At 47.7% G+C, this 25,350-nt stretch overlaps 1 protein-coding gene across 5 annotated transcripts in view; it reads left to right on the forward strand.

The window, feature by feature from the left end:
* The window catches only part of SGPP2 (sphingosine-1-phosphate phosphatase 2), a 108,524-nt gene that overhangs the window by 21,611 nt on the left and 61,563 nt on the right, over positions 1-25,350 (forward strand). For all 5 annotated transcript variants that reach the window (XM_045481436.1, XM_045481440.1, XM_045481438.1 and 2 more), the window contains one exon: positions 24,055-24,213. In XM_045481436.1, the coding sequence (XP_045337392.1) occupies positions 24,055-24,213 (159 nt within the window). The remainder of the gene's footprint in view (positions 1-24,054; positions 24,214-25,350) is intronic.

A 25,350-nucleotide genomic window follows, 5' to 3' on the forward strand; every position in this document is an offset into this window, starting at 1 on the left:
CTAGGGTTGGGGAATGCTGACATTTGTTCAACTGCTTCACAATATCGTCGAGGACTCACGGTGCTGCTTTTTGCTTCTCCATCCTTAGTTTGTTGGCTTGTTGTCTCATGACGTGAAGATGGCTGCTGTTGCTCCTGGCATCATAGCCATGTTTAAGTTAGGAAGGAGGTGGGAGTAATGACAGCCGTCTCTGTCCTTTTTACAAAGAAAACCGAAGCTTATCCGGAAGCTCCTCCCTGCCTCCTTACTCCTCACTGTCTGGAGTGGGTGGGGTGACACGGCCGCCCCCCAACTGCAAGTAAGTTAGAGAAAGGAGGCCGTACAATTGTCCAGATTGACTTGCCCCATTGCCCGAGGCTCGACCTGAGTTTGGGCTCTGCTAACAAGCCAGAGGGGGCCGTGGGGCGGCATCTAGTAAGCAGTTCACGATGTCTCTGATTGCTATGCTTTGAAAAGCTGAGTTCCCGGGACATTTCGGAGGTACTGCTGGGGGCAGCAGGGAACCCTGGGAGCCAGGCCCAGGCTGCACGGTGGAAGAGAGGAACGGAAGGGCCATCGCATGCCCATAGAAGGAACCACGGTAGATAAGTCAGGCACACGGGACAAAGTTGAATGGCAGATTATTCAGTTTGACGGAGCAAACTGTGACAAGTGGGAAGAACAGTACATTTATGTATTTATTTCCCCCGCCCCTTTATTACACGGTATACTGGTGCTCTTATCTCCTCCTCCTAACGAGAACCTCTACTTCTCCAAATATTACCGAGGGCTTTCCCTGTGCTGAGCTGGGCGCTGGGGAGCCAGGGGTGAATCAGGCGCGCAGAAGCCCGTGCGCTGTTGGGTTTACAGACCAGCCAACGCGGCAGAACAGCAACCGGAGAAGCAGCTGCTGTCGGGTGGCAGTAGCACCACGAGGACGCACGCAGCTGGACAAAGGGGCGCGGCGTGCCTCCGGCACCCGCAGCAAGCCGGCTGCTGTCACCGCCTTACTGCTGAGGACACTGAGGCAGGTGGGCCGGGGTCCACGGGGTATTCGGCAGCGCCTGGCCTCCGATCCAGATCCGGTTCCAGGGCACGTACTTGGGAACCTGCTTTTTGCCGTGACTTCTGGGCCACCGCCGGCCAAGCACGGTGGTCAAAACTGCTGTATTCCATGCCGTGAGCTGCCCGGACCCACCGGGACCAGGTTTGGGCGCAGGATGAAGACACGGCTCAGAGATCCCAATCTGTGAACCGCCCCCCCCCCCGCACCGCTTGGGTTGGAACAAGTACTGACAGGTGCATAAACTCGGGCAAGTTAGCCTCGGCGTGGCTGAATCGAGTCCCTGCCTAGGAAGAGCATCTGAGACAGTGCAGGTGATGGGAACACGGCAAGTGCTTAGTAAGCACTTAATAAGTGTGCATTGTTACCTTTGCTGGCTTTTAGAGGCTCTTGGCGTCCTTCGATGTTCTGCTCACAATGCAGAGCCAGTCTCGGGAAGACCTCATTTCTTTTTTTTTTTTTTTCCTGTGCAGACGCCTCGCATTCACAAATGTATAAACTGCAAACAGCCTAGTGGCCCGGGAGGGGGGGGGGGGGGATCGTGTTCTCCTGATGGCACATTTCTAAAGCACAGCATGCTCAAAATTTTATCTTCTCATTCGACATGCTTTTGCAGACCGCACAATATGGAACTGGTCAGACCCCTAATTATGACAGTGCTCCAGAGCCAGAATCCAATCATCCAGTTGACAAAGAACTTGGGACAGAGGACGGTGGCCAGCTGTTCCCCATCTCCAGTGAGTAGAGAGTAGGAGGCAATGGCTTTAAGCTGCGTGAAGGATTTGGGTTATTTATGGCGGAATTTCCTGACGGCGAAGGTTGCTGAACATTAGGGCTGGATGAGAGAGCAGGGCTGTAGAATTCCCGTCTGTGGAGATTGTGCAGCACGTTCTTGTGTGTGTGATTCCTGCAGGTGGGGTCTTCCAGCCACACCCTGTGTCTCGTGTCTCCCTTTCTACCCACGTGGTGCTCGTGACCAAGTGACCCTTCTCGGAAAGACTAGGGAGGCGGAGGCTGGTCGGCAGAGAAGGGAAGGAGCCATCTTGGTGAGGACACATGAGCACGAACTGGGTTAATGAACCTTGCACCGACAAGCCCACCCAGGCCAGGTGAGAAGCAGAGATGGTCCAGTTGAGCGCTTGGCTGGACGCGGAGAACATAGGGCAGCCCCGTAGGAGGATCACAGATTCTCCTCACAAGGCCCGTGGGCACTGTTGCTGGCCTTCAATCCTTAAAAGAAAGACAGAATCTAGGGAGTCTGAACATTCTGGCAACGCATGTTTCAAAAGCCGGTTACGTGTAGGCTAAAGTGAGTGGATCCCTCGGCCGTAATTCAGAGCGCGGGGTACTCTTCTGTGGCCCCTTCAATGCCAGGCCCTGTTGGCAAAGAGGAGGAAAATGAGCATGTCTCCAACTTCAAACAGGGACTCAAGGCAGCAGGATCCCGCCTCCAAGTGAGAACCTCCGTAGTCATGGCTTAGGACCCTACAAACTGCTGTCTTGTAGCTCAAAACTTATCAAATTGTTGTCAGTCAAGAATCTCAGCCTCCCCTGAGACTAGGAGAACATTCACCAACTGCTCCAGAGCCCCACGTTATTTCCTAGCGAACCATGCCTGGTGGACAAGGACGACATCAGCAGTCACGTCGTCAGCGTCCAAGTCCCATTAAGCCCGCCCTTCCCAAGACTAATGGCTCTGACACTGTGGAAGCTCTCTTATCCGTCGTAAAGGCATTTGTGGAAACTTCTCAGAGACCATCCTTCTCCTCTCCTCCCATCTTTCACATAGTTATAGGCTGCCATTTTCTACAAACACAGTTTATTATTTTTTTGAGTTTATTTATTTTTGAGAGATTGTGCGTGCAAATGAATGAGAGGCAGAGAGAGGGAGAGGGGGAGAGAGAGAGAGAGAATGAATATCCCATGCAGGCTCCACACTGGCAGCAAGGAGCCCCAAGCAGGGCTCGGGCTCACCCCGATGCGAGGCTCGAACTCCCAAACTGTGAGATCATGACCTGAGTCAAAGTCGGAGGCTGAACCCACTGAGCCACCCAGGCGCCCCACATACAATCGGTTTAAGACTAAAGGGACATCGCTGAGGATAGAACAATTGTTATCCACAGGCAGGCAGAGAGATTGCCTCTCCAAAGCAGAAAGAGCTCAGCTGTGGTCAGGATCCCAGATTCCACAAGGATTCTGGCGGAGATCATCTTGCTTACTGATGGGGCGGTTGCCTTAAAAGGTGTACTGGTGGGAGAGCGGCTGGCAGACCTCGTCACGGGACCCAGAAGGGGCCCACCTCCGACACCATGTCTCCCCTGAAGTCCCAGCTGGACCTCTGGAGGTGGGGAGCATGTGTGTGGAGCCTTGGTCATGTGAGAGTAGAAAGAGAGACATGAGAACACCCTGCTTTTCTGTCTCCTGCCTTCCTGTGTGTCCTAAAACTCAAACTCAAACCGGAGGATATCTCCAGTCAGTTCTGAGAGCCTCTGGGTAAATAGGGTAACAGATTCCCTCTTTTTTTTTTTTTTTTTAACCATTGAAGGTTTATCCTGTCCTGAGTTATAAATATCAACCTCTTTGTGTATCTCCTTCATAGCATAAAAAACCGTATTCTGACCAAATGGATAACACTATCTTGTTCTCATAATTAAATGGAATTCTCCCTCCCACCCCCGCCATTTCTTCACTCCGAGTAAGAAACGGAAAATGAATAGAAACCATACTAAAGAGAAGAGAGGGAGGAAAAGCTGGAGTCAGAGACTTAAAAAAAAACACAACTCCGCTCTAAACTTTCCAGAAGCAATTTTTCAGAGTACCAGTGAAATCAATCATCTGGGGCATGTTTTGAAGGGAGAAAAGTGCTCTATAAAATGACTCGTGTATTTTCCTCGTGTGATCTGGAAAAAAAAAAAAGTATAATCCGTTTCTCGCCCCATTGATGGCAAATACTTTGACAGTCATACTAATATTTAGAAGGCACCTGTGATGTATGGCATTCTCCAGCTGCCTCTTTATCTAGTCTAATACGTGTATAAAAAATTATTTTGATGTGCCAAGAGCCTAAATCCTCTGCATTATCCGTGGCTGGCTTGGAAAGTGTGGAACAGATGTCTAAGGGGCTGAAGTGCTCAGCCCTGAGCTGTTCTGGGAACCACAGCCACCTCCGATACAAATGCCCCTTCTCTTATCTGAGGGGAAAGAATTCAGGGCTTGCCATGGTTTCCCGTTGACTGTAGTCTCTTAGCAGCTCTGAGCTTCAGGTTTCAGACTGATAACATGACAAAGGCACGAACACTAAAAGAAGATAGATACCCAACGTCTTAAGTGAATGAAAGGAAGGAAGAGAAGGAAAAGAACAGTGATACGTTGATTTAAAACTGAGTCTTCGTGGGGGCACCTGGGTGGCTCGGTTGGTTGGGTGCGGGACTTTGGCTCAAGTCATGATCTCGCTGTTCGGAAGTTCGAGCCCCGTGTCGGGCTCTATGCTGACAGCTCAGAGGCTGGAGCCTGCTTCGGATTCTGTGTCCCCTTCTCTCTCTCTACTCCTCCCCCACTTGTGTAGTCTCTCTGTCTCAAAAATAAACTTAAAAAAAAATGTATCCCCATAATCAGTGAGTGTGATAGCAGGGTACATGGGAACGTATTGCCTAGTGGTGGTTGTTGGGTGCCTGGTGGGGTGATGGGTCATTACCACGGTCAACAGCTTCCGTTCACTCAGCACTTTCTATACGCCAGGCGCTGTTCTAAATACTTCATGCGCATTGATGCATTTAATTTTCACAGCTCTGGAAGGTTGACGTTTTCGTCAGGGAGCCAGGGCCGCACAGCTAGTGGATGGCAGAGGGAGGATCGAAACCCAAGTGTTCCGCCAGGGGGCCGAACTGCCTCTTTTGATTAGGCTGCCAGAGGCCATCTGGTAAATTTCCAAGACAGTGCAGGCATTTTTGTGAACATTTTGACTCTATCACGTCACTTTCTTCTGTAAAGGTCCCTTTGGGACCTCCAGGAATGAGACCTCTTCTACTTTGTGTCTTTTTTTTTTTGCCAATGCAAATCGGGGACTTTTCTCTTAAACCTGCCAATAGTCTGAAGGTAGAGGGAGGAGACGCGGGGGCGTTTTTGTCTTTCTAACAGAGATAAGGGAAGATGTATCCCCACTGGCTCAGTGGATACTGTTCCTCTTGCCACGGTTCCGCGTTTTATATCCTTCTCTGGGCGTCAGACTCTGGAGAAAGGCAGCCAAGGTGAACTTGGCTACGGCTCTCTGCCACGGTGGAAGCCTTGATCCAGGAGAACCTCGGAGAGAAAGGAAGGAGTTCAGGGCTAATATGACTCTACTTTGTGATAAACTTTGACGTGGCCTGTTATGCAAGGTCCTCACCTTGATGCAAATTAGATTTCTCCTAACCATGAACCACAGAGGTTTCATAGCTAAGGGGGACCCAAAATACGTGTGGATTTGTTCCTGGATAGTTGTGCTTCTTAGACTCGATTCCTAGGCTTTTTTGCTTGATTAGCTAGAAACTCGGCCGAGTCTGAGCCTCAGTTAGCTCTTCTGAAAATAAGGCAATTGGACCAAACAGTGGAGCTTTAAAAAAAATAAATAAACCAGTTTGGGCCCCACTCCTGATCTGATAGATCAGACTGACTCTAGTGAGGTCAGGCATGTGTGTTTTCCACAACTCCCTGGGTGACCATTAAGAACTTCTAGGGGCACCTGGGCAGCTCAGTCGGTTAAGCGTCCAAATCTTGGTTTCCGCTCAGGTCATGATCTCGTGGTTCATAAGTGTGAGTTCCAAATCAGACTCTGTGCTGACAGTGTGGAGCCTGCTTGGGATTCTCTCTCTCTCTCTCTCTCTCTCTCTCTCTCTCTCTCTCTGCCTCTCTCTGCCCCTTCCCCACTTATGCTCTCTCTTCTCTCTCTCCTTCTCAAAATAGATAAATAAACTTAAAAAAAAAGAACTTCTAGATCGTTCTAAGACCCCTTCTATCCAAACTGCATGCTGACAGCAGGCTCACCCTTTGTTGCTCTGTTTGTTCGTTCAACAAGTGTTTATCGGATGCTTGCTATGTGGGAGCAGAACAGCAGCCACTGTGCTGGATGCTGGGGATTCCACAAGAAGGCGTTGGTCAGGCTCACTGCCTTCAGCAAGCTTGCTGCCTAGTGTAGACAAACAGGTAAAAGAGTGAGAAACTCCCAGGTGGGAGCCATGAAGAGAACCCATGAAGAGAATAGAATAGGGTTGTGCAGTGGGAGCCACTGAGAGGGTGGCCAGAAAAGGCGTCTCCAAGGGGAGGCTTTGAGGCGCTGGTATCTCAGAATTGAGAAGGAGGAGCCAGCCAGTGAGGCTGGAACATGCTTAAGGAACAAGTATTAAAAGAAGGCCAGAGGGACTGTTGTTCAACATAGTATTGGAAGGTCCTCGCCTCAGCCATCAGACAGCAGAAAGGAATAAAAGACATTCAAATCGGCCAGGAGAAGGTCAAACTTTCACCCTTCGCAGATGGCATGATACTCTACATGGAAAACCCAAAAGATTCCACCAAAAAACTGCTAGAACTGATCCATGAGTTCAGCAAAGTCGCAGGATATAAAATCGATGCACAGAAATCAGTTGCATTCCTACACACCAATAATGAAGCAACAGAAAGAGAAATCAAGGAATCAATCCCATTTACAGTTGCACCAAAAACCATAAAATACCTAGGAATACACATAACCAAAGAGGTGAAAAATCTATACACTGAAAACTATAGAAAGCTTGTCAAAGAAATTGAAGAAGACACAAAGAAAAAGGAAAAATATTCCATGCTCCTGGATAGGAAGAACAAACATTGTTAAAATGTCAATACGACCCAAAGCAATCTACATATTCAATGCAATCCCTACCAAAATAATATCAGCATTCTTCACAGAGCTAGAACAAACAGTCTTACAATTTGTATGGAACCAGAAGAGACCCCGAATAGCCAAAGCAATCTTGAAAAAGAAAATCGAAGCTGGAGGCATCACAATCCCAGACTGTAAGATGTATTACAAAGCTGTAATCATCAAGACAGTATGGTACTGGCACAAAAACAGACACTTAGGTCAATGGAACAGAATAGAAAACCCAGAAATGGACCCACAAACGTATGGCCAACTAATCTTTGACAAAGCAGGAAAGAACATCCAATAGAATAAAGACAGTCTCTTCAGCAAGTTGTGCTGGGAAAACTGGACAGCAACATGAAGAAAAATGAACCTTTCTTACACCAGACACAAACATAAACTCAAAATTCATGAAAAACCTCAATGTAAGACAGGAAGCCATCAAAATCCTTGAGGAGAAAGCAGGCAAAAACCTCTTTGACCTTGGCCACAGAAATCTTGTACTCAACACGTCTCCAGAGGTAAGGGAAACAAAAGCAAAAATGAACTATTGGAACCTCGTCAAAATAAAAAGCGTCTGCACAGTGAAGGAAACATTCAGCAAAACTAAAAGGTAATCGATGGGATGGGAAAAGATATTTGCAAACGACATATCAGATAAAGTGTTAGTATCCAAATCTATAAAGAACTTATCAAACTCAACACCCAAAAAACAAAGAATCCAGTGAAGAAATGGGCAAAAGACACGAATAGATAATTTTCCAAAGAAGACATCCAGATGGTGAATAGATACATGAAAAAATGCTCAACCTCGCTCATCATCAGGGAAATACGAATCAAAAACACAATGAGATACCACCTCACACCTGTCAGAATGGCTAACGTTAACAACTCAGGCAACAGATGTTGGTGAGGATGCGGAGAAAGAGGATCTCTTTTGCACTGCTGGTGGGAATGCAAATTGGTGCAACCACTCTGGAAAACAGTATGGAGGTTCCTCAAAAAACTAAAAATAGAACTACCCCACAACCCAGCAATTGCACACTAGGTATTTACCCTAGGGGTACAGGTGTGGTGTTTTGAAGGGGCACATGCACCCCAATGTTTATAGCAGCGCTATTGACAATAGCCAAAGTATGGAAAGAGCCCAAACGTCCATCAACAGATGAATGGATAAAGAAGATGTGGTACACATGTGATACACACACACACACACACACACACACACACACAATGGAGTATTACTCGGCAATCAAAAAGAATGAAATCTTGCCATTTGCAACTACGTGTATGGAACGGGAGGGCATTATGCTAAGGGAAATTAGTCAGAGAAAGACAAGTATCATACGACTTCACTCATACGAGGAATTTAAGATAGTAAACAGATGAACATAAGGGAAGGGAAGCAAGAAGAATATGAAAACAGGGAGGGGGACAAAACATAAGAGACTCTTCAATTTAGAGAACAAACAGAGGGTTGCTGGAGGGGCTGTGGGAGGGGGCATGGGCTAAATGGGGAAGGGACATTAAGGAATCTGCCCCTGGAATCATTGTTGCACTATATGCTAACTTGGATGTAAATTAAACAATAAATTTAAAACAAATAAAAGAAGGCCAGAGGGGTTGGAGCATAAAAAAGGAGGTGGGCCCCTAGAGAGAAAGGAAAGATGTGCAGCGGTCAGACCTCCAGCCTTGAACATGCATTTGGACTCCCAAGTGCAAGGGAGAGTCGTTCGTTGGAGGGTGGAGCCACTGTTTGTTTGTTTTTAGAAATGAATTGGTTCTCTCTGCTTTACATTTTTTTAAATGTTTGTTTTTGAGAGAGAAAGAGTACAAGTGGGGGAGGGGCAGAGAGAGAGGGAGACACAGAATCTGAAGCAGGCTCCAGGCTCCGAGCTGTCAGCACTGAGCCCGATGGGGGTCAAACTCACCAACCATGAGATCATGACCTCAGCTGAAGTTGGACGCTTAGCCTACTGAGCCACCCAGACCCTCCTCTGCTTTACATTTGAATAAGGTCATTTTGGCTGCTCTACGATACTTGACGAGGAGGATTTATGAAATTATCACTTGATATTTGACCAGTTGGGCCTTTTTAAACCGAGAATAACTCACACACCACCCAATTCAGCCTTTTAGAATGTCTAAGTCCGTGGTTTTTAGTACATTAGCCAAGCTGTGAAGTATCCGTGCAGCTATGTAGATAATGTATCACCACGCTCCACTTTTAGAATTTAAGAATAAATTGCGTTAAGTTGCAAAAATGTGACCGTATAAGAAATCATAGTAGCAACAACAGAGTTAAAGCAGGCTTGACTGGAACTATAGAAGAAAACATGAAAACTCTCTTCCCACTCAGCACACGCATTGGAACTTTCTGTGCTGTCCAAATTGGTAGCCATTAGTCACATGGGGCTGTTGAGCGCTGGAAATGTGACTAGTACAACTAACTAGATTTTTTAATCTAATTAAATTTAAATGTAAATGGCCACATATGGCTACCATATTGGATGCAGCAGCCGTATGGCAACTTACAAATTCATTCTTATCTGAGATCATCTTTCCCATGTCCCCTAGCTCCCCGGTTTCCAAAATGATTGAAATTTCGAAACATGTGCTATACAAATTGTTGTATTTAAATTTAATCCTCACTACAAAGAAAGAGCTACAGAGTTCCCACAAGGAATCCAGATGACGGGGTGGGGAGCGGGGGGAGGCAGAAGGGATAGGGGAGCCTGTTCTGCAAATACGTCTGAGTGGGAGGCAGTTTGCTTGGCATCAGGCATGGGTGACATCTGTACCCTCACGGGAGGGCAGAGGAAGGTTGCGAGCTTGGCCTTGGCTTCACAGCTCAGCAGGAAAAAAAGGAATTCCAGAACCAGAATAGTTTGGAGGGCGCAAAAGTGAGGTTACTTCTCCTGCTCAGATGTTGGGTTGTGTGTGCCAAGAACAAAATCGCCCCCTTCTAGAATTCTGTTACCAAACCATCAGTTACGAAGAATTGGACAGCCAGGAGAGACTCTGCAAACTCTCATGCTTAAACTCATTAAGTTTCTCCTTTCCCCCCAAAGTTCTAGTTAAGCTGTTTCTGTTATTCAAAAAAAAAAAAAAAAAAAAAAAAAAAACAGTTTCCAGCGGCTTGCTTTTTTTCCCCAACGATGTCCTTTTCCATCTTTTAGAAGAAGAAAAGTAGCCCAGGAGTGCCTTTTCTCATTGCTTCTTAATTCCTGGGAGTTCCCCCCAAACACAACCCCCTTTTGTTTTAATCACCTTTTGTTTTGCAAATACGAGGCAAACATGAAAACGAACACATTTAAGATGATTCTTATCCTAAAGCTTCCTGTACTGTTTTGGAGCAAAAATAAATCCTTGGTATTTATTATGTATGAAGTAATGAAAAGATAAGATGGCCTTTAATGAATAATTAACGTTTACCTATAAAATCTGACATGCTGGGGAGATCAGAAATACTGCTTGATAAACTTAGAAGAAGAAAAAATGATCGACCTCTAAACCTGCAGGGTTTTAGGACAAGCGCACAATGGCACACAGAGATCCCATAGGTCAACATATTTTAAAGTCGTTCGTTTAGCTGACAGAGCATCAAGTATGACACGTTGTGACCTCCTACTTTGACATCTGTATCTTCCCGCGACCTGGTCAGCCGGGTTCGTGTTTAGAATTCTCAGGCTTCCAGAGTTCCACACTGGAACGTTGCAAAGACAGGGAGCCAGCCTGTCACCCACTCAGCCAGGACTGCATGATGGACTGGCCATGTGCCTGGGCTCTGTCTACGTCCCCCACCAATGGCTAGCCCTCGGGTCTGGGGAGGGCACACTGGTGTTCCTGTCCAGACTAGGGAGGACAGACTTGGGGGGGGAGAAGGTGCAAGCCCTGTATGCAGGCTTAGGCATTTGAGCAAAGAATGCTAGGATCCCAAGAGCCTGGAGAACAATCCAGAAGACTGAACACCTTCCCTTGTTCTGTGAGAAAGGACGTGGTTCAAGGATGGCCAATGTGGGGCGCGAATCACAGAGTCCAGGGCATGGGTCCTGGTAGCCTGGCTCTAAGGGCAGCACTGAATCCTGTAAGAGCCAGTGGACCGTTTCAATGCCTCTGCGTTGAAAGAAACTCCCCTCCCTAACCGAGCCCTTCAACCTCAGCCAACTGGGACAGCCTCTTAGCTGAGCTCCCCTTCAAGATCCGGTTCCCCACGTGGTCTCTGTTACAGAAATCGGAAGTTTTCAGTTTGGGATTTCCAAGCTTCTCCAGGGCTTTTGTGTTTACTTTGAAGCTCTGTTGAGGTATAATTCACATACCGTGCAGTTCGCCGCTTTCTTTGGTTTTTTAGTCCACTCCCAGAGTTAGGCGGCCACCACCGCAATCAGTTTGCAAGCATCTCCATCGTCCTAAAAAGAAATCCGTCCCCATTAGCGGTCTCTCCCCACGGTGCCGACCCTCGGCGACCCCCAGTCTACTTTCCGTTGCAACGCACTTGCTTGTGCTTCCTGGAATGATTTCGTACCTTTCCAGTTGTTTCCCCTTGCGTGCTGCGCAGGCCTGGAGAGAACTGTATAGTTTCAGTACGTTCACACACGGTGTTTGTCTTCTCAGTATAGACAAACTATAGATTGTCTATATAGATTTGCTAATATAGATGAGCGCTTCTCAAACATCAATATTCTCAACTTTTCATATGCATGCAAATCACCTAGGAGAGCTGCTTAAAATTCCCAGTGATCCTGCAGGTCTGGGATGAGACCTGAAATTCTGAATTTCAAACAAGTGGTCCCCATGCCGCCGGCGTGGGCGGCGAACAAGGACACACGTGCCCCTGAAGTCATGATTTGCACCAGAGCAGCCTCCATGTCAGACAGTGTGTCGAGGACTGTCTTAGCGGGGAGGGTCGCCGTCGTGGCCTGGAGAGCTGCAGGAAGGGAGCCTGGGCGCGTGTGCGCGAGCCAGTGGACAGGGCTCTGCATACATGGGCCTCCGTCCACCCTTCTGAAATTGGGGTGCGAGGATCCCCGGCCCTTTTCTTTTTCTCTCCTCTGCCTGCCCATCCGCGCCCTCCCTGATTCACCCTTGTCCCTCTCAGCAGCAGAATGCTGCCGCCTGTTGAACTTGGTCTGGTTCCCTTGCTCATCGAGGCTGCAAACCCCACGTTTCTCTGACCATCTCTGACGCATCAGGGTCATCGGTTCTAGTCACACGGCACTTTCTGGAAATCGTGTTTTGTGAAAAGAAATGAGAACCACATCTTCCGCACGTTGGTATTTCCAGTGAGTTCTGTGTCTTTAGGTGTGGGAACTGTGGTCCCCTGTGTGGCATCTGAATGAAGCATGTGGCAGCCGGTGACAGAGCTGAGCTGACACCCGGAGCCTACGGGTTTGTTCAGGGTGGGTCGTCGCGTGGCCCTGTGGGGTTCAGTCACCGTCCGCGGAAGAACTCGCCTTCTCTGGGTTTCATCAACTTGTTTTTGTTTCTGTGGTTTCTTGCTAAATAACTGTATCATCAGATCCCACATGACTCGGCCAAGGCCAAAAACAGAAAGGAAGCTTTCTTCGTCTTCCGGCGTGGCCGGTGGAGACTCTCGGAGTCGCCCAGCTTTTATCTCAGGGGCGAAATGGGAGCGGAGAGAGGCTCGCGTTGGTTTGAGGGACTGTGAGTGGCAGGGGCCGACTGGCTGTCACACCCTCCATGAGCACAGTGTGGGAAGCGGTTGGGGGCACCTGTGGTAGCCTGTCTGTGCCCAGCCCTTGGACGCTCTGCATCTGAAAGACGTGGGAGCTCACTGAGAAAGGACAGACTGCGAGCACGGTGGCCATTTAGAGCACATCTCTGACCAGGTCATTCCTGGCTCACACTCAGTGCCCCCACCCCCTCCCCCCCATCACCCACGGTTCTCAGTACTCCTCTGTCTGCCTCCGGTCCCCTTCCGGCCCTGCCACCAGCAGATCTCCTTGTAAATACCTGACACTCTAGCTTACAGGACGTGGCCCAAGTCCGGGACACCGGCTTGCTGCCTCCGTGGCTCCGCACTCACTGTCCCTTCAGCTGAATGCCCTCCTGCCCTTTGCCTTCTGTCACGGTTCCCCAGCCTCCTTGCCTCCTCTAGGATGTCTTTGGTTTTCAAATCCTCTGACTCCTTTCCCTCTTCGTGTTCCACCATAAGTGGCTACTTCTGATGTTTTCTTATTATTTATACTATTAATAAAAACAGTGCAAATACAACTACTATTTATTGAGCCACATACCGAGGGTCTGATGTGGCACAACGTGGTTTACATACGTGACTTCATTTCCTCTTCCACACATCTTTGCGAGGGAGCTGGTCTTATACCCACTGTGTGAGTGAAGATACACATATTCGCTTCACAAATGAGAAAGTTCAGGGCACCGGGGTGGCTCAGTCTCTTAAGCACCTGACTCTTGATTTCAGCTCAGGTGGTGATCTCACAGTTTGTGGGTTCGGGTCCCACGTCAGACTCTGTGCTGACAGCTCAGAGCCTGGAGCCTGCTTTGGATTCTCTGTCTCCCTCTCTCTCTGCGCCTACCCTGCTGTCGCTCTGTCTCCCTCTCTCTCTCAAAAATAAATAAACATTAAAAGAAAAAAAAAAAAAACAGAACAAAACAAAAAACGGCATTCACAAGGCACAAAGAAACCAGAGTGTGCCAGGGACAGGCTGGGTGGGGAGGACCATTGTTCTGACCCAGCATGGTTTCCTTCTTAGTGCCCTTTCATGTGTATACACACTATTTCAAAGCTTTTCCTACATCTATTTTTGTGACGAGTGGCTTTAAACTTGCTCAGAGAGAGCCTTGCGGAGGGAACTGCAGTTTGAGAACATGATGGAAATTGGTGGAACCTCCCCAGCTTTTTTCATGTGGACGAGGTTTAAGGGGATTGCAGAGGGAGTGAGGGTTTTGGGAAACAGCCCCTCCCTTCCGCCCATCCATCCACCTGTCCTTCCCGGATCTCTCCCATCTGATGCCCTTCGATGCCCACTGCCGGTTAGTGACAGTGCCCCAGGGTGTGGGGGTGGATCGAGAAAGAAACATGGTTCCAAAGTACTACGTTTACCATCTTGGATTCCCGGAGAGCTCAGAGAAGTAGAAGGCTGGATTCAAGAAACGGGCACAGGTAGCACGGAGAAGGTTTATTTGCTTTTCTCCCTCTCCGTCCGTGTCCACACACACCCACTAACACGCTCGCCTTCGGCAAAGAAAACTCCAAGTTTTGGGTCTTGTATGGAAACCAATTTGACAATAAATTTCATATTAAAACAACAACAACAACAAACTCCAAGTTAAAAATTCTGTGTCTCTTTTGCCCAGAGGAACAAGAAAGAAGCAGGAAAGCCTCTGGATAAAAATCCCCTTGACTTCGGGCGCAGAGCTGTCCGACTTGCATTTCATTTTTGTAGCACTTAAATGTTTGTTTTTAAATCTGTGTACGCGAATGCTCACCAAGAAGAAAACCTTGTATGTGCCCAGATAACTTTCTAACATTCCGGTGGTGCCTCTTAATGCGGTAGAAAATGTCTTCTGAAGGGAATTAGGAATTGGGTAAGTTCCCGCCACGCTTTTAAAACAGAACGGAATCGGCCCTTCCAAGTTCTGGATGCGGAGTGTGTGCGTCGGGGCGGGAGGGGTGGGTGAAATTCCTGGGTTAAAACTAATGAACTCCAAGCTTATGAGACTCCTTCTTGAACATATAGCTCTTCCAAATGTCATTTTGATAAGTTAATATAAACGAATCAGAAACATCTGCACCAAAAATCCCCCCTGAATACGCAAGGGCTTAACAATCAGGGGGAAGAATGTTTCGTACAATGTGTTTCAGGTTTTAGCAGATCCAAAATGTTTTTGAAAAACAGTTAAGTTCTTAACACATTTTGAGAATTTAAAGGGCGGCTGGTTGTCCCATGCCTCCCCACCCCCCTTTAAAAATGGGAATGGTTATTCCTGTTCTTTGTGTTGACTCCTGCCCTGTTCTTATTGCCTGGGGAGGAAATTCTCCCAAAAGCACCAAAAACAAAGCTCAAACCCCGCTAAACCCCCCGCTGTGAACAAGGGCCACCTCGTGTTCAGTCCTCTCGAGCTGCTCTTATTCTGGGACACAGACTGGGGGACCCTGACACATGCCAGCTGAGCAGAGGATTACGGCTCACACACAGTCTCCTTTCGAGCTCTTTCATTCAGAGAAGTTGTCCTTCCATTTTATTTCCATTTTATCGACTTTCGGCGTCGCCATCCTGAAACTTTAATCACCGAACACCCACTAGCCATCGGTGAGATCACCCAACTTGTCATTCTATCTGGATGTCAGGACGAGAGAAGAAACCCTTGCTCATTCTCGTTTCTTCTGTTTCCCCTTCAAGGGACACGGCCAGTCCTTCTCAGGCTTCCTAAGTAATCGTCATGTAATTGTCTTTATAGGTTGGAAAGTCTTGATTCCCTGAACTTAAAAAAAAAAAATCGTAATAATAAGGGCAATTAATTAAAAGGGCTGGGAGCCTATTAGCAAAGAGATGTGATTCTAGGAAATCATGTGGCTACCTGACTGTGGGAGCAGCGTGACTCCACCCCAGTTTAAGTTCAGCGCTGCTAATTACTGGTATTTTCTCATGAAGTTTAAGAAATCAAAAAATGAAAGAATTAAAGCAGGGCTTCTTCTCACTGTTTCCGACCCAAGATTTGTTCTAGGCTTGTTGGAGTAGATCACATCAGGCTCCTATCTGAAACGGTTTCAGTGACTGTCGATGCCTCCCTAAATCCCAAACCGTCATGTTCCAGTGCGCTTTGGGGTTTTTTACTAAGAGGTCATTCTCTCTCTCTTTTTAAAAAATGTTTATTTATTTTTGAGAGAAAGAGAAACAGAGCATGAGCAGGGGAGGGGCAGACAGAGAGGGAGACACAGGATCTGAAGTAGGCTCCAGGCTCTGAGCCATCAGCCCAGAGCCCGACGCGGGGCTCGAACTCCTGGACCGCGAGATCGTGACCTGGCTGAAGTCGGACGCTTAACCGACTGCGCCACCCAGGCGCCCCAAGATTTGCCATTTTCAATTTCCCTTGATTTTATTTTTTAAGTCATCTCTCTACCCAGCGTGGGGCTCAAACTTACAACCTTGAGATCAAGAGTTGAATGCTCCACCACCTGCCATAGCCCGGTGCCCCTTCAATTTTCTTTTTAAAGGTTGGGCATTGCTTGGTTTGCACTTGGTGGATGAACATGATAGTGTCTTATAATAGCCTGGGGGGCCTGAGTGGCTCAGTCGGTTGAGCGTCCAACTTCAGCTCAGGTCATGATCTCGTGGCTTGTGAGTTCGAGCCCTGCGTCGGGCTCTGTGCCGACAGCTCGGAGCCTGGAAGCTGCTTCAGATTCTGTGTCTCCCTCTCTCTCTGCCCCTCCCATGCTGGTGCTCTGTCTCTGTCTCTCAAAAATAAATAAACATTAGAAAAAATAAAAGAAGTAGTTTGAGGGAGTGTTTATTTTATAAATATTCCTGCAGTGTGCAATGGCACGTCCACCAAAGCCTAGTCTTTCAGAGAGAAGTAGCAGGACCAAAACCTTGCAAATTACAGATTCTATTGAAAGGAGAGTCACTGGGGCGCCTGGGTGGCGGTTGAGAGGCTGACTACAGCTCAGGTCATGATCTCACGGTCTGTGAGTTCGAGCCCCATGTCGGGCTCTGTCCTGAGAGCTCAGAGCCTGGAGCCTGCTTCTGATTCTGTGTCTCCCTCTCTCTCTGCCCCTTCCCTGCTTGCTCTCTGTCTCTCTCAAAAATAATAATAAAAAATTTAAAAAAAAAAGAAGAGACACCAAGTTCTGTGAATTTGCCCTTCTCAATCTCTGGGCTCTAGATTAGAAATTCTGGCTGAATAGATACAAGGTAGAGTTTTCATCCTGCATCTGTTGCCTTTTGGGACATTTGTCCCAACCACAGAAGGTACTTTTCTGGGGAGGCCCCAGTCTCCATAAATGGCTAATGATCTGGACACCATAGGCTGATAGCCCTCTTCTCCCACAATCCCAAGCACAAAAAGGTATCGCCTGTCTCGAAAAATGATCGTGGGCAAGCTTGTGCCCAATGTGGCAGCCCTCAGAAATGGGTGAGGGTGAGCGTGCAGGTTGAACACGTGCACGCGAACGCAGACGTAACTCGAGGTGACAGAGAATTTCCCCAGTTGGGCTTAAAAAAAAAATCAGAACTTCCTCCCAAACCATCAGTCTTAACGGGATATGGCATACTTTCTTCTTAGTTTTTACCTTTCCTTAAGTTCATTCATAATAAAGAAAGGAAGGAAGGAAGGAAGAAAGAAAGAAAGAAAGAAAGAAAGAAAGAAAGCAAGCAAGCAAGCAAGCAAGCAAGCAAGCAAGCTGGGGTGCCCGGGTGGCTCAGTCGGTTGGGGGTCGGACTCTTGATCTCAGCTCGGGTCAAGATCTCATGGTTTGTGAGTTCAAGCCCCACGTCGGGCTCTGCACTGACAGTGCGGAGCTGCTTGGGATTCTCTCTCCTTTCTCTCTCTCCGTTCCTATCCCTCTTTCTCTCTCTCTCTCTCAAAACAAATAAAAATAAAAACCTTAAAAAAATAAAGCAAACTGCTGCCTCCCTATTAACAGAGAACATAAGGACAGACGCCCCTGCCTAAGGAGGTCGGAGAACCTTGTTTTTGAGCCAGGATTCCGCAGGGTGCTAACAGTGGCACAAACATTCCCTTTAGGGAAATAAGGTTTGTCATCCAGGAATTTATGCAAACTCTTCTCGATAAAGGCAAGGAGCCCAAGATGGCTGCCTTCTTTCCGCATTATCAGGTGGTTATTTGATCCTGCTGCTACTTCGGTGGGGCGTCTCTTACACCTGTCTTCCCTTTAGTACTTCCTGCCATCGAGGTGCCTGTCTGGGCTCAGATCTTGTGTTCAGACCCTATTGGAGGGTCGTCCATGGACTTTGCTAACTGTCCCCTTCTGGTTTGCCACCAGCATTTTGACCTGTTGCTTTGATCACGCTATCCTATGCTCCTAAACTCCCATTGAGACTTCCTCCAACAGGGAGGATTAACTCTGAGAGCTTGACTTTTTTTTTTTAATGTTTATTTATTCTTGACAGCGAGAGCTCGAGCAGGGGAGGGACAGAGGTGGGGAGAGGGGACTGAGGATCCTCAGAGGGCTCTGCACTGACAGTTTAGAGCCCAACACGGGGCTCGATCTATGACCTGAGCCGAAGTCGGATGCTCAACCGACTGAGCCACCCAGGCGCCCCTTGACTTTTGGCTTTAAAAGCTCTTCAGGGGGCTGACCTTTCTACTCAAAGCCTGGTCTGAGGCTTGGCAACTTGGCAACATACGGATCACCTGGGAGATCGGTGGCCCGCAGAGCATCCCCTCCCCCCCCCCAGGTGATCCTTCAAAAACTGCACTTTAACAAGGTGCCCCAGGTGACCTGCACGTGTTTCTGAGAAATCTTGGCGGCTACATCCTCGTCCGTGGCTGGCAGCTCTTTTGTTTTCCCGCCCGGCTCTGCAAGGACTGCTTTGCACGCTCCGTCAGCGTTACTGATTTATTTAATCTTGCCGGCGTCGCTGAGTGGTAAATACTGTTATTATTCCCATTTGCAGAAGGGGAAACTGAGGCCCTGGGAGATTGCGTCATTGGTGTGAGACTATTCAGGTAGCGTGTGGGGGAGCAGCTGGGATTCGCTGGGAGACCTTTGCCTCCGGAGCCCGTGTTCGTGACCCCCGGACATTGGGCCTTTCCCTCTCCCTGGCCTGTTGTCACAGGACATCTGCTCTGCGTTCAGTGGCTTCTGCCTCCTCAGTCTGTAAAACTTCTCTAAAGCAAGGCCATGGTGAAGGGAGTGCTGCTGTTCTGTGTGTATTATAAAAGAGCTTTGGGTCTTAAACTTTTTTTTTTTACATTTATTTAATGTTTTTATTTTTGAAGGGGAGAGAGAGACCGAGCATGAGTGAGGGAGGAGCAGAGAGAGAGGGAGACACAGAATCCGAAGCAGGCTCCAGACTCTGAGCTGTCGGCACCCCAACGCGGGGCTCAAACTCAGGAGCCGTGAGATCATGACCTGGGCTGAAGTCGGATGCTTAACAGACTGAGCCACGCAGGCGCCCCTGGGTCTTAAACTTATTTTTTTTTTTTAACGTTTATTCATTTTTGAGAGAGAGAGAGAGAGAGAGCGCGAGAGCATGAGTGGGGGAGGGGCAGAGAGAGAGAGGGAGACACAGAATCTGAAACAGGCTCCAGGCTCTGAGCTGTCAGCACAGACAGGGGCTCGAACTCACAAACTGAGAGATCATGACCTGAGCCGAAGCCGGACGCTCAATCGACTGAGCCACCCAGGTGCCCCTTAAACTTATTTTTAAGGAAGGCCGTGCCATCCCCCACGTAGATTTGATCCCCCTTAGCCCTAGACGGTGAGTTTCCTATTGCTCCCATTTAAAGTGCACAGCCGAACACCATCGCCCCAGAGGCGAATTCCTGTGGGCTCTGTCTCAAACTTGACCTTTGGAAAACGCATTTACAGCTCAGGTCTGAAAAAAACCAACAGAGATAAGGAAAACGACCTTGCAAGGACATTGGTGCAAAGTTTATCAAATCCTTTCAAGACCTCGAGGTCGGAATACCTATCTAGCCCCGGTACTCAAGGCCCAAGGTTAATTACAGAAAGCTCCAAGAGGTCTGACAGAAATTAAGGTCCGTGGTTTTCAAACTGACTCTGACCTATTTCAAGGAGGCATTCCAGAAAGAGGCTTGGGGCTTCAGGGTGGGCTGGCCTGAAAATAGGGGTTCCCTAGACCTTCCCTCACTTTCAACCAGTTAGTACAGACTTCCTTATTTTATATAATAGGCGCTGGGATAACTTTCCCCATCTATTTTTGTGTGTGTGTGTGTGTATATTAAAAAGCAGCTGAAATAATCAGACTCCATCCTTCTCAGCGGAGGCCCCTGAGGTGCAGAAAGGTGCACTGACTTCCCCAAGGTCACTTATTGTTTGGCTAAAAGCTATTCCTTGTGTCCCTCCTCCTTTGAAAGCTCAAAAGCCGGGCCCTCTGCCAAGTCTGTTCAGTGTTCGCTCCTCTGCCCTCTGGGTCAGCCCTGAGTCTATTCAGTGGTGCTGACCTGGCTGTATTTCCTTGGCGTTCAGGGCTCCTCCGTGCGTGTTTGGAAAACAAAACACCGTTCAGGTGTTCCCGGGGCCGCGCTGAGTCCAGAAGTCGTGTATCTGCTTGAACTTTCAGGAGAATAAGGCCACAAATAAAACACACAGAGGAGACTCTCCATGACATTTTGCAGTTAGTAAAAAACGGGTATGTGGTCATTTCCATCTCACCGTTCCTGTTCGCTAGAAACTTCTTCATCTGGCTTTGCGACAGATAGGCGCCCTGAGAAGTATTTTATTTCTAAAAGTGGTTCTCCACCCGCCTAAGTGTTCAATGCCTTTATGATCTTTTGCCTAAAAAACTTAGCTGCTAATCCCTGCTGCCTCGGTTCACGCCCCAGAGACACTGCCCACAGCCTGGCCTGTCAGCGCCCATGTGTGGCTGGCTCTACAGAAATATAGAAGCAGAGTTCTGGGACCTGGTTTCCTATCTCCCAGCTTTTACTCCTCTCTCTGCCCCCGGCTCTATACCATTTCTATTTCTAACCCCCGTTTCTTCTCCCTCTAATTGTTCCCGATGGGACCAACACTGGCACTCTTGTTATTTCCAAAGAGATACTGAAGTCATCTGCTCTGAGATCTCCTGCAAGGGAAACGTAGATTCTTGTTCTGAAAAGACAAGCACCCGATTGTTTTATTTAGGTACCTATAATTACCGAGAATTTGGACGAAGATATTGGCTCTCATGCTACTTAATTACATATTCAGAGATGTTATCTAAAAAATCCTTTGGGCGTCCTATATATACGTGGATATTTTTAGTTTCACTTTTGCTTCTTCTGTCCCTGAGAAGAGTTAGAGAATATCTAGCTCTCCTCCAAAAAAAGAGAATTCCCAAGAGCTTGTAAAAAGCAAGTCTGAAGATATTAATTAGTAATCTGCAACACTAAAAAGTGGTTTGCTATCCTCCCTGACAGTCTTTCAATTATTTACTAGGCTTAAGATCTTGAACTTGGTCTCAGGTAAATAAATCTCTAGGGTAGGGAAATGGTTGTCGCCGCGTGTTTCTAATGTCCTATAACATTTGAGTACTGTGCAGTGACACGAGGGAGGAGTTTGACCCTTTTCAGAGTTTGGGAAATTTCTCCCTGTAAAGCCTCCAGCAGGACTCCTTGCTGGGTATACTGGTAGCTGGTGGGTTAAAATAACTAATCTTTATGGACAAAGGGGCTTTTCACAGGCTTTGCCTCAAGGGCGGGCCTGCAGGATGGATGTTTATAAAACAGAAGCTGCAGAGATTAATCCTCGCATCCGAGAGAAGTTTTTTCATTTGTCACTATTTTATTGGTCCTTGTCCTGCAAATCCAGCCATAATATCTCGGCAGAGAGGTGAAACTATGCTCTTCCTCATTTAATTCGTTTTGAGCATTGTCGTCTTTCCTACTTAGGACGGATCTATTTCCACTCTGACTTGAATTTACATTTAGAAGTAAAGCCTGTCCCTCGAGAGAGATGAATCTTGAGCTTACAACCTGTGCTTGCCCCTGACCGGTGACTTTCTCCAGGGCCACTGCAGGGTACTTTTTGGCTTGAGGCTGAATGCTTGAACTTCCCATGACTGGAGCTGAGAGCAGGTGTCAACTTCCCCCTGAGTCCTGTGCCTCCAGGGGACGTAGAGGTGCTGGGATTAAATCAGGAACCTTTTAGGAGAGAGGAGGGTGTACTTGGCAGGCAGCCAACATTGTCAAGACCAGTTAATATTCTCACAATTTCCAAGGTCATCTTTTTATTATTATTATTATTCCTAAAGTATAAAAGTAACCTTGGCTTTTTGCAAGGCCTCAAACACAGTTTGGTCCTTGACAAATTCATTCCCCCAAACAGTACTCTTTGGCGCCCCCCACAGGAGCTCCTTGAAGCCAGGTACCATGCCTGGCTCTTCTAAATATTCTTGGCACTCAGCACAGGTTCTGGGTGTGTCGTAGGCACATTTCTTTGCAGAATAAACGTGTGCCACTTATTCTCCGAATTCTCCCAGGACTTAAGGACCCTGGACTTTGTGTAAAACAAAGCAAAGCCAAAGAAGGGGGCCACCTTCTCCCCCTTTCTCAGTGTTGGCATTTTGCTTTGATTTTATTTATATAAAGGCTATGCCAACTATAAATAGCATTAAAACTGATTTTTTTTGGGGGGGGTTATTTAACAGGGTGACAATGTTTTTGTTAACTTGTTACTGATATTAATTTAAGGACATGCATCATATTTTAAATTTTTTTTTTTCAACGTTTATTTATTTTTGGGACAGAGAGAGACAGAGCATGAACGGGGGAGGGGCAGAGAGAGAGGGAGACACAGAATCGGAAACAGGCTCCAGGCTCTGAGCCATCAGCCCAGAGCCCGACGCGGGGCTCGAACTCACGGGCCGCGAGATCGTGACCTGGCTGAAGTCGGACGCTTAACCGACTGCGCCACCCAGGCGCCCCCATGCATCATATTTTAAAATAGGTTGTCTGCCTATTCCTATTTTAACCTACCCTTAAGTCCTTTTTTTTTTTCCACCTGCCTATTGCAGGGATAAGAGGAAGGGAAAGGGTGACAGAAAATACAATTGCATTTTAGCAGCCCCTGCGTGCACTTGATGTGTTTCTTAAACCCTCCCCGTACTGCGTTGACTGTCCTAGTTCCGTTTTAAAGATAACCTGGGGCACCTGGTTAAGCGTCCGATTTTGGCTCAGGTCATGATGTCCCGGTGGTGAGTTCGAGCCCCACCTTGGGCTCAGTGCTGACAGCTCAGAGCCTGGAGCCTGCTTCCAATTCTGCCTTTAACCTCTTCTCTCTGCCCCTCCCTTGCTTGTGCGCTCGCTCTCTCGCTCACTCTCCCTCTCTGAAATAATAAATGAATAAACTTTAAAAAATAGAAATTAAAGGTAAACTAAAAAGACACACTGGCAAGTGATTTTTCCAAAGTCTCTGTATTGGTTATCCACGGCTGCTGCCACAAGTTATCCCAAGTTTAGTGGCTTAAAATAAAGTTATTCTCTTACAGCTGTGGAGGTCGGAAGTCCAAAATGCTTCTTATTCGGACGAAATCAAGGCGTCACGGGGGCTACATTGCTTCTGGAAGCTCAAGGGGAGAATCTGCTCCCTTATTTCTCCAGCTTCCAGAAGGTGCCCTGCGCTGACTCGTGGTCCCTCGCCCCATCTTCAGATGACACTCCCCTTGACTTCCTGCCTCCCCCCTCCTATTTCGTAAGGATCCTTGTGACCACACTGAGCCCAACCAGATAATCTCTCCATCTCAACATCATTCCTTATACCTGCAAGGTCCTTTTTTGCCGTGTAAAGCAGCAAATTCACAGATCCCTTGGGGTGTGGAAATCATTGGGGACGTTATTCCAGCCCCCACAGTCCTAGCCCCAGAGCGTATCCTAATATACCGAACTCCGTACAGAGTTCACCTTCCGTACGTGCACAGGAAACAACGTTTTCGGCTCTTTCGTTCGCCCTCTCCTGATATCCTGTCTTGGATGTTACTTAATTTTATGATGAACTAACATCTGTGTTTGTGTGGACAAATCGGGACTGATAGATGTTCAACAATGAACCCTGATAGCAGTGATACTGTAATTGCTGAGTGATTACCTACAATTGCCGAGCAAAATACATACAATTCATAGAGGAAGCACCTTGGCAGTTGAATTCCTGGGGAGTTTTAGAGGTTTTTATTTTTATTTTTTTAATTTTTTTTAACGTTTATTTATTTTTGAGACAGAGAGAGACAGAGCATGAACAGGGGAGGGGCAGAGAGAGAGGGAGAGACAGAATCGGAAGCAGGCTCCAGGCTCTGAGCCGTCAGCCCAGAGCCCGACGCAGGGCTCAAACCCACGGACCAGGAGACCGTGACCGGAGCCGAAGTCGGACGCTCAACCGACTGAGCCACCCAGGCATCCCTAGAGGTTTTTAAAACTGGCCTTGCGGTGACCTGTTGGATGAACTCAGAGCCTTCTCACTTTTGTCTTCTAGGCTTCTGTACAGAAGTACATTGTGAAGAATTATTTCTACTATTACCTATTCAGATTCTCAGCCGCTTTGGGTCAAGAAGTGTTCTACATCACCTTTCTTCCGTTCACTCACTGGAATATTGATCCTTATTTATCCAGAAGACTGGTCATCATATGGGTTGTAAGTATCCTTATTACCTTCTAACCACTGCTACTCCCACAACCGTGACCTGCTTTGGCATTCAAGGACGTGGTGTATATGTTCTTTAAAAAAAAAAAAATCGCTTAGAGTTGAATTTTCAGGTGGTTTATTTTGGAAAAGTAACAGGACAAATTAAAAAGCTATGAACACAACTTGTTTTGTTTGCAAACAGCAAGCAAACCCCTGGTTCATGTACGTTGTCCTACACCCCCGTTTGGGCGAATAAAACCGGAAGAGAGAGATGATGTGATGTGCAGAGAAGAAAGGACATTTCTGGGAGCCCTTGTAGGGGCAGGAAATGCAACCTCCCAAGAGGCCAATTTTAGTACAATTTGGCCAAAAACTGGAAACTAGAAGCTGTTAACTAATAATTGCAAGTGGTCTCAGGAGACCATCTAGTGCCCAGAACTAGGGGCCTGACATGTGGGCGGACTCTGTGAGTCACTACTTGAACATGGTGATGCTTAGCGACTAGTTCGTGAAGGGGAAGGAGTCTTAATGATCGATCGGTTGGAAGGTCAGGTGGTTTCACTGGAGGGAGGATCAGGGCAAGGTCACCAGCACGGCAGCTGTTTCCCCCGACTCAAGGTTCTGCACTGAAAACAGAGGTTCAGAAGCACTTGGCTCTGTGAACGGAGTCTGGGTTCTTGTGCGGCTCTGCTCCGAGAAGCTGTGTGATCTTAAGCAAGTGACTGCACCACGCTGGGCTTTATTCTTCTCCTCTGTAGACCAAGTGAGAATGGCCTCGGTCAGAAGCCATAATCTCACATATCCTTTAAGGCAGGGAAAGGGAAGTGAAACAGTGATACCCCGAGTGGGGAGAGTGGGGAGAGTGGTGTGGGTGTCAGGGAGGGTCACCGTGCGGCCACGAGGGACACGGGGTAGTGGCCGCCCGTAGGGCCACCTGTGGCTGCCATGAGGCAAAAGGGGCTGGAGTTGCCAGATTTGTTTTTCATGGGAAGCCTCCCATTTTCTTAAATGTAGGCTTACATCTTTAAAACAATGTATGTCCGCTGAACAAAGAATCCTTGATGTCCACGCGTACGGGGCTTGGTTTGAAGCCTCTAGCCTAAGGAACCACTGAGGTCTCCAGGGCTATAGTTATGATTATTTGGC

This window comes from Leopardus geoffroyi, chromosome C1 (genome assembly GCF_018350155.1).
Source record: "Leopardus geoffroyi isolate Oge1 chromosome C1, O.geoffroyi_Oge1_pat1.0, whole genome shotgun sequence".
In the NCBI taxonomy this organism is placed as follows: domain Eukaryota; kingdom Metazoa; phylum Chordata; class Mammalia; order Carnivora; family Felidae; genus Leopardus; species Leopardus geoffroyi.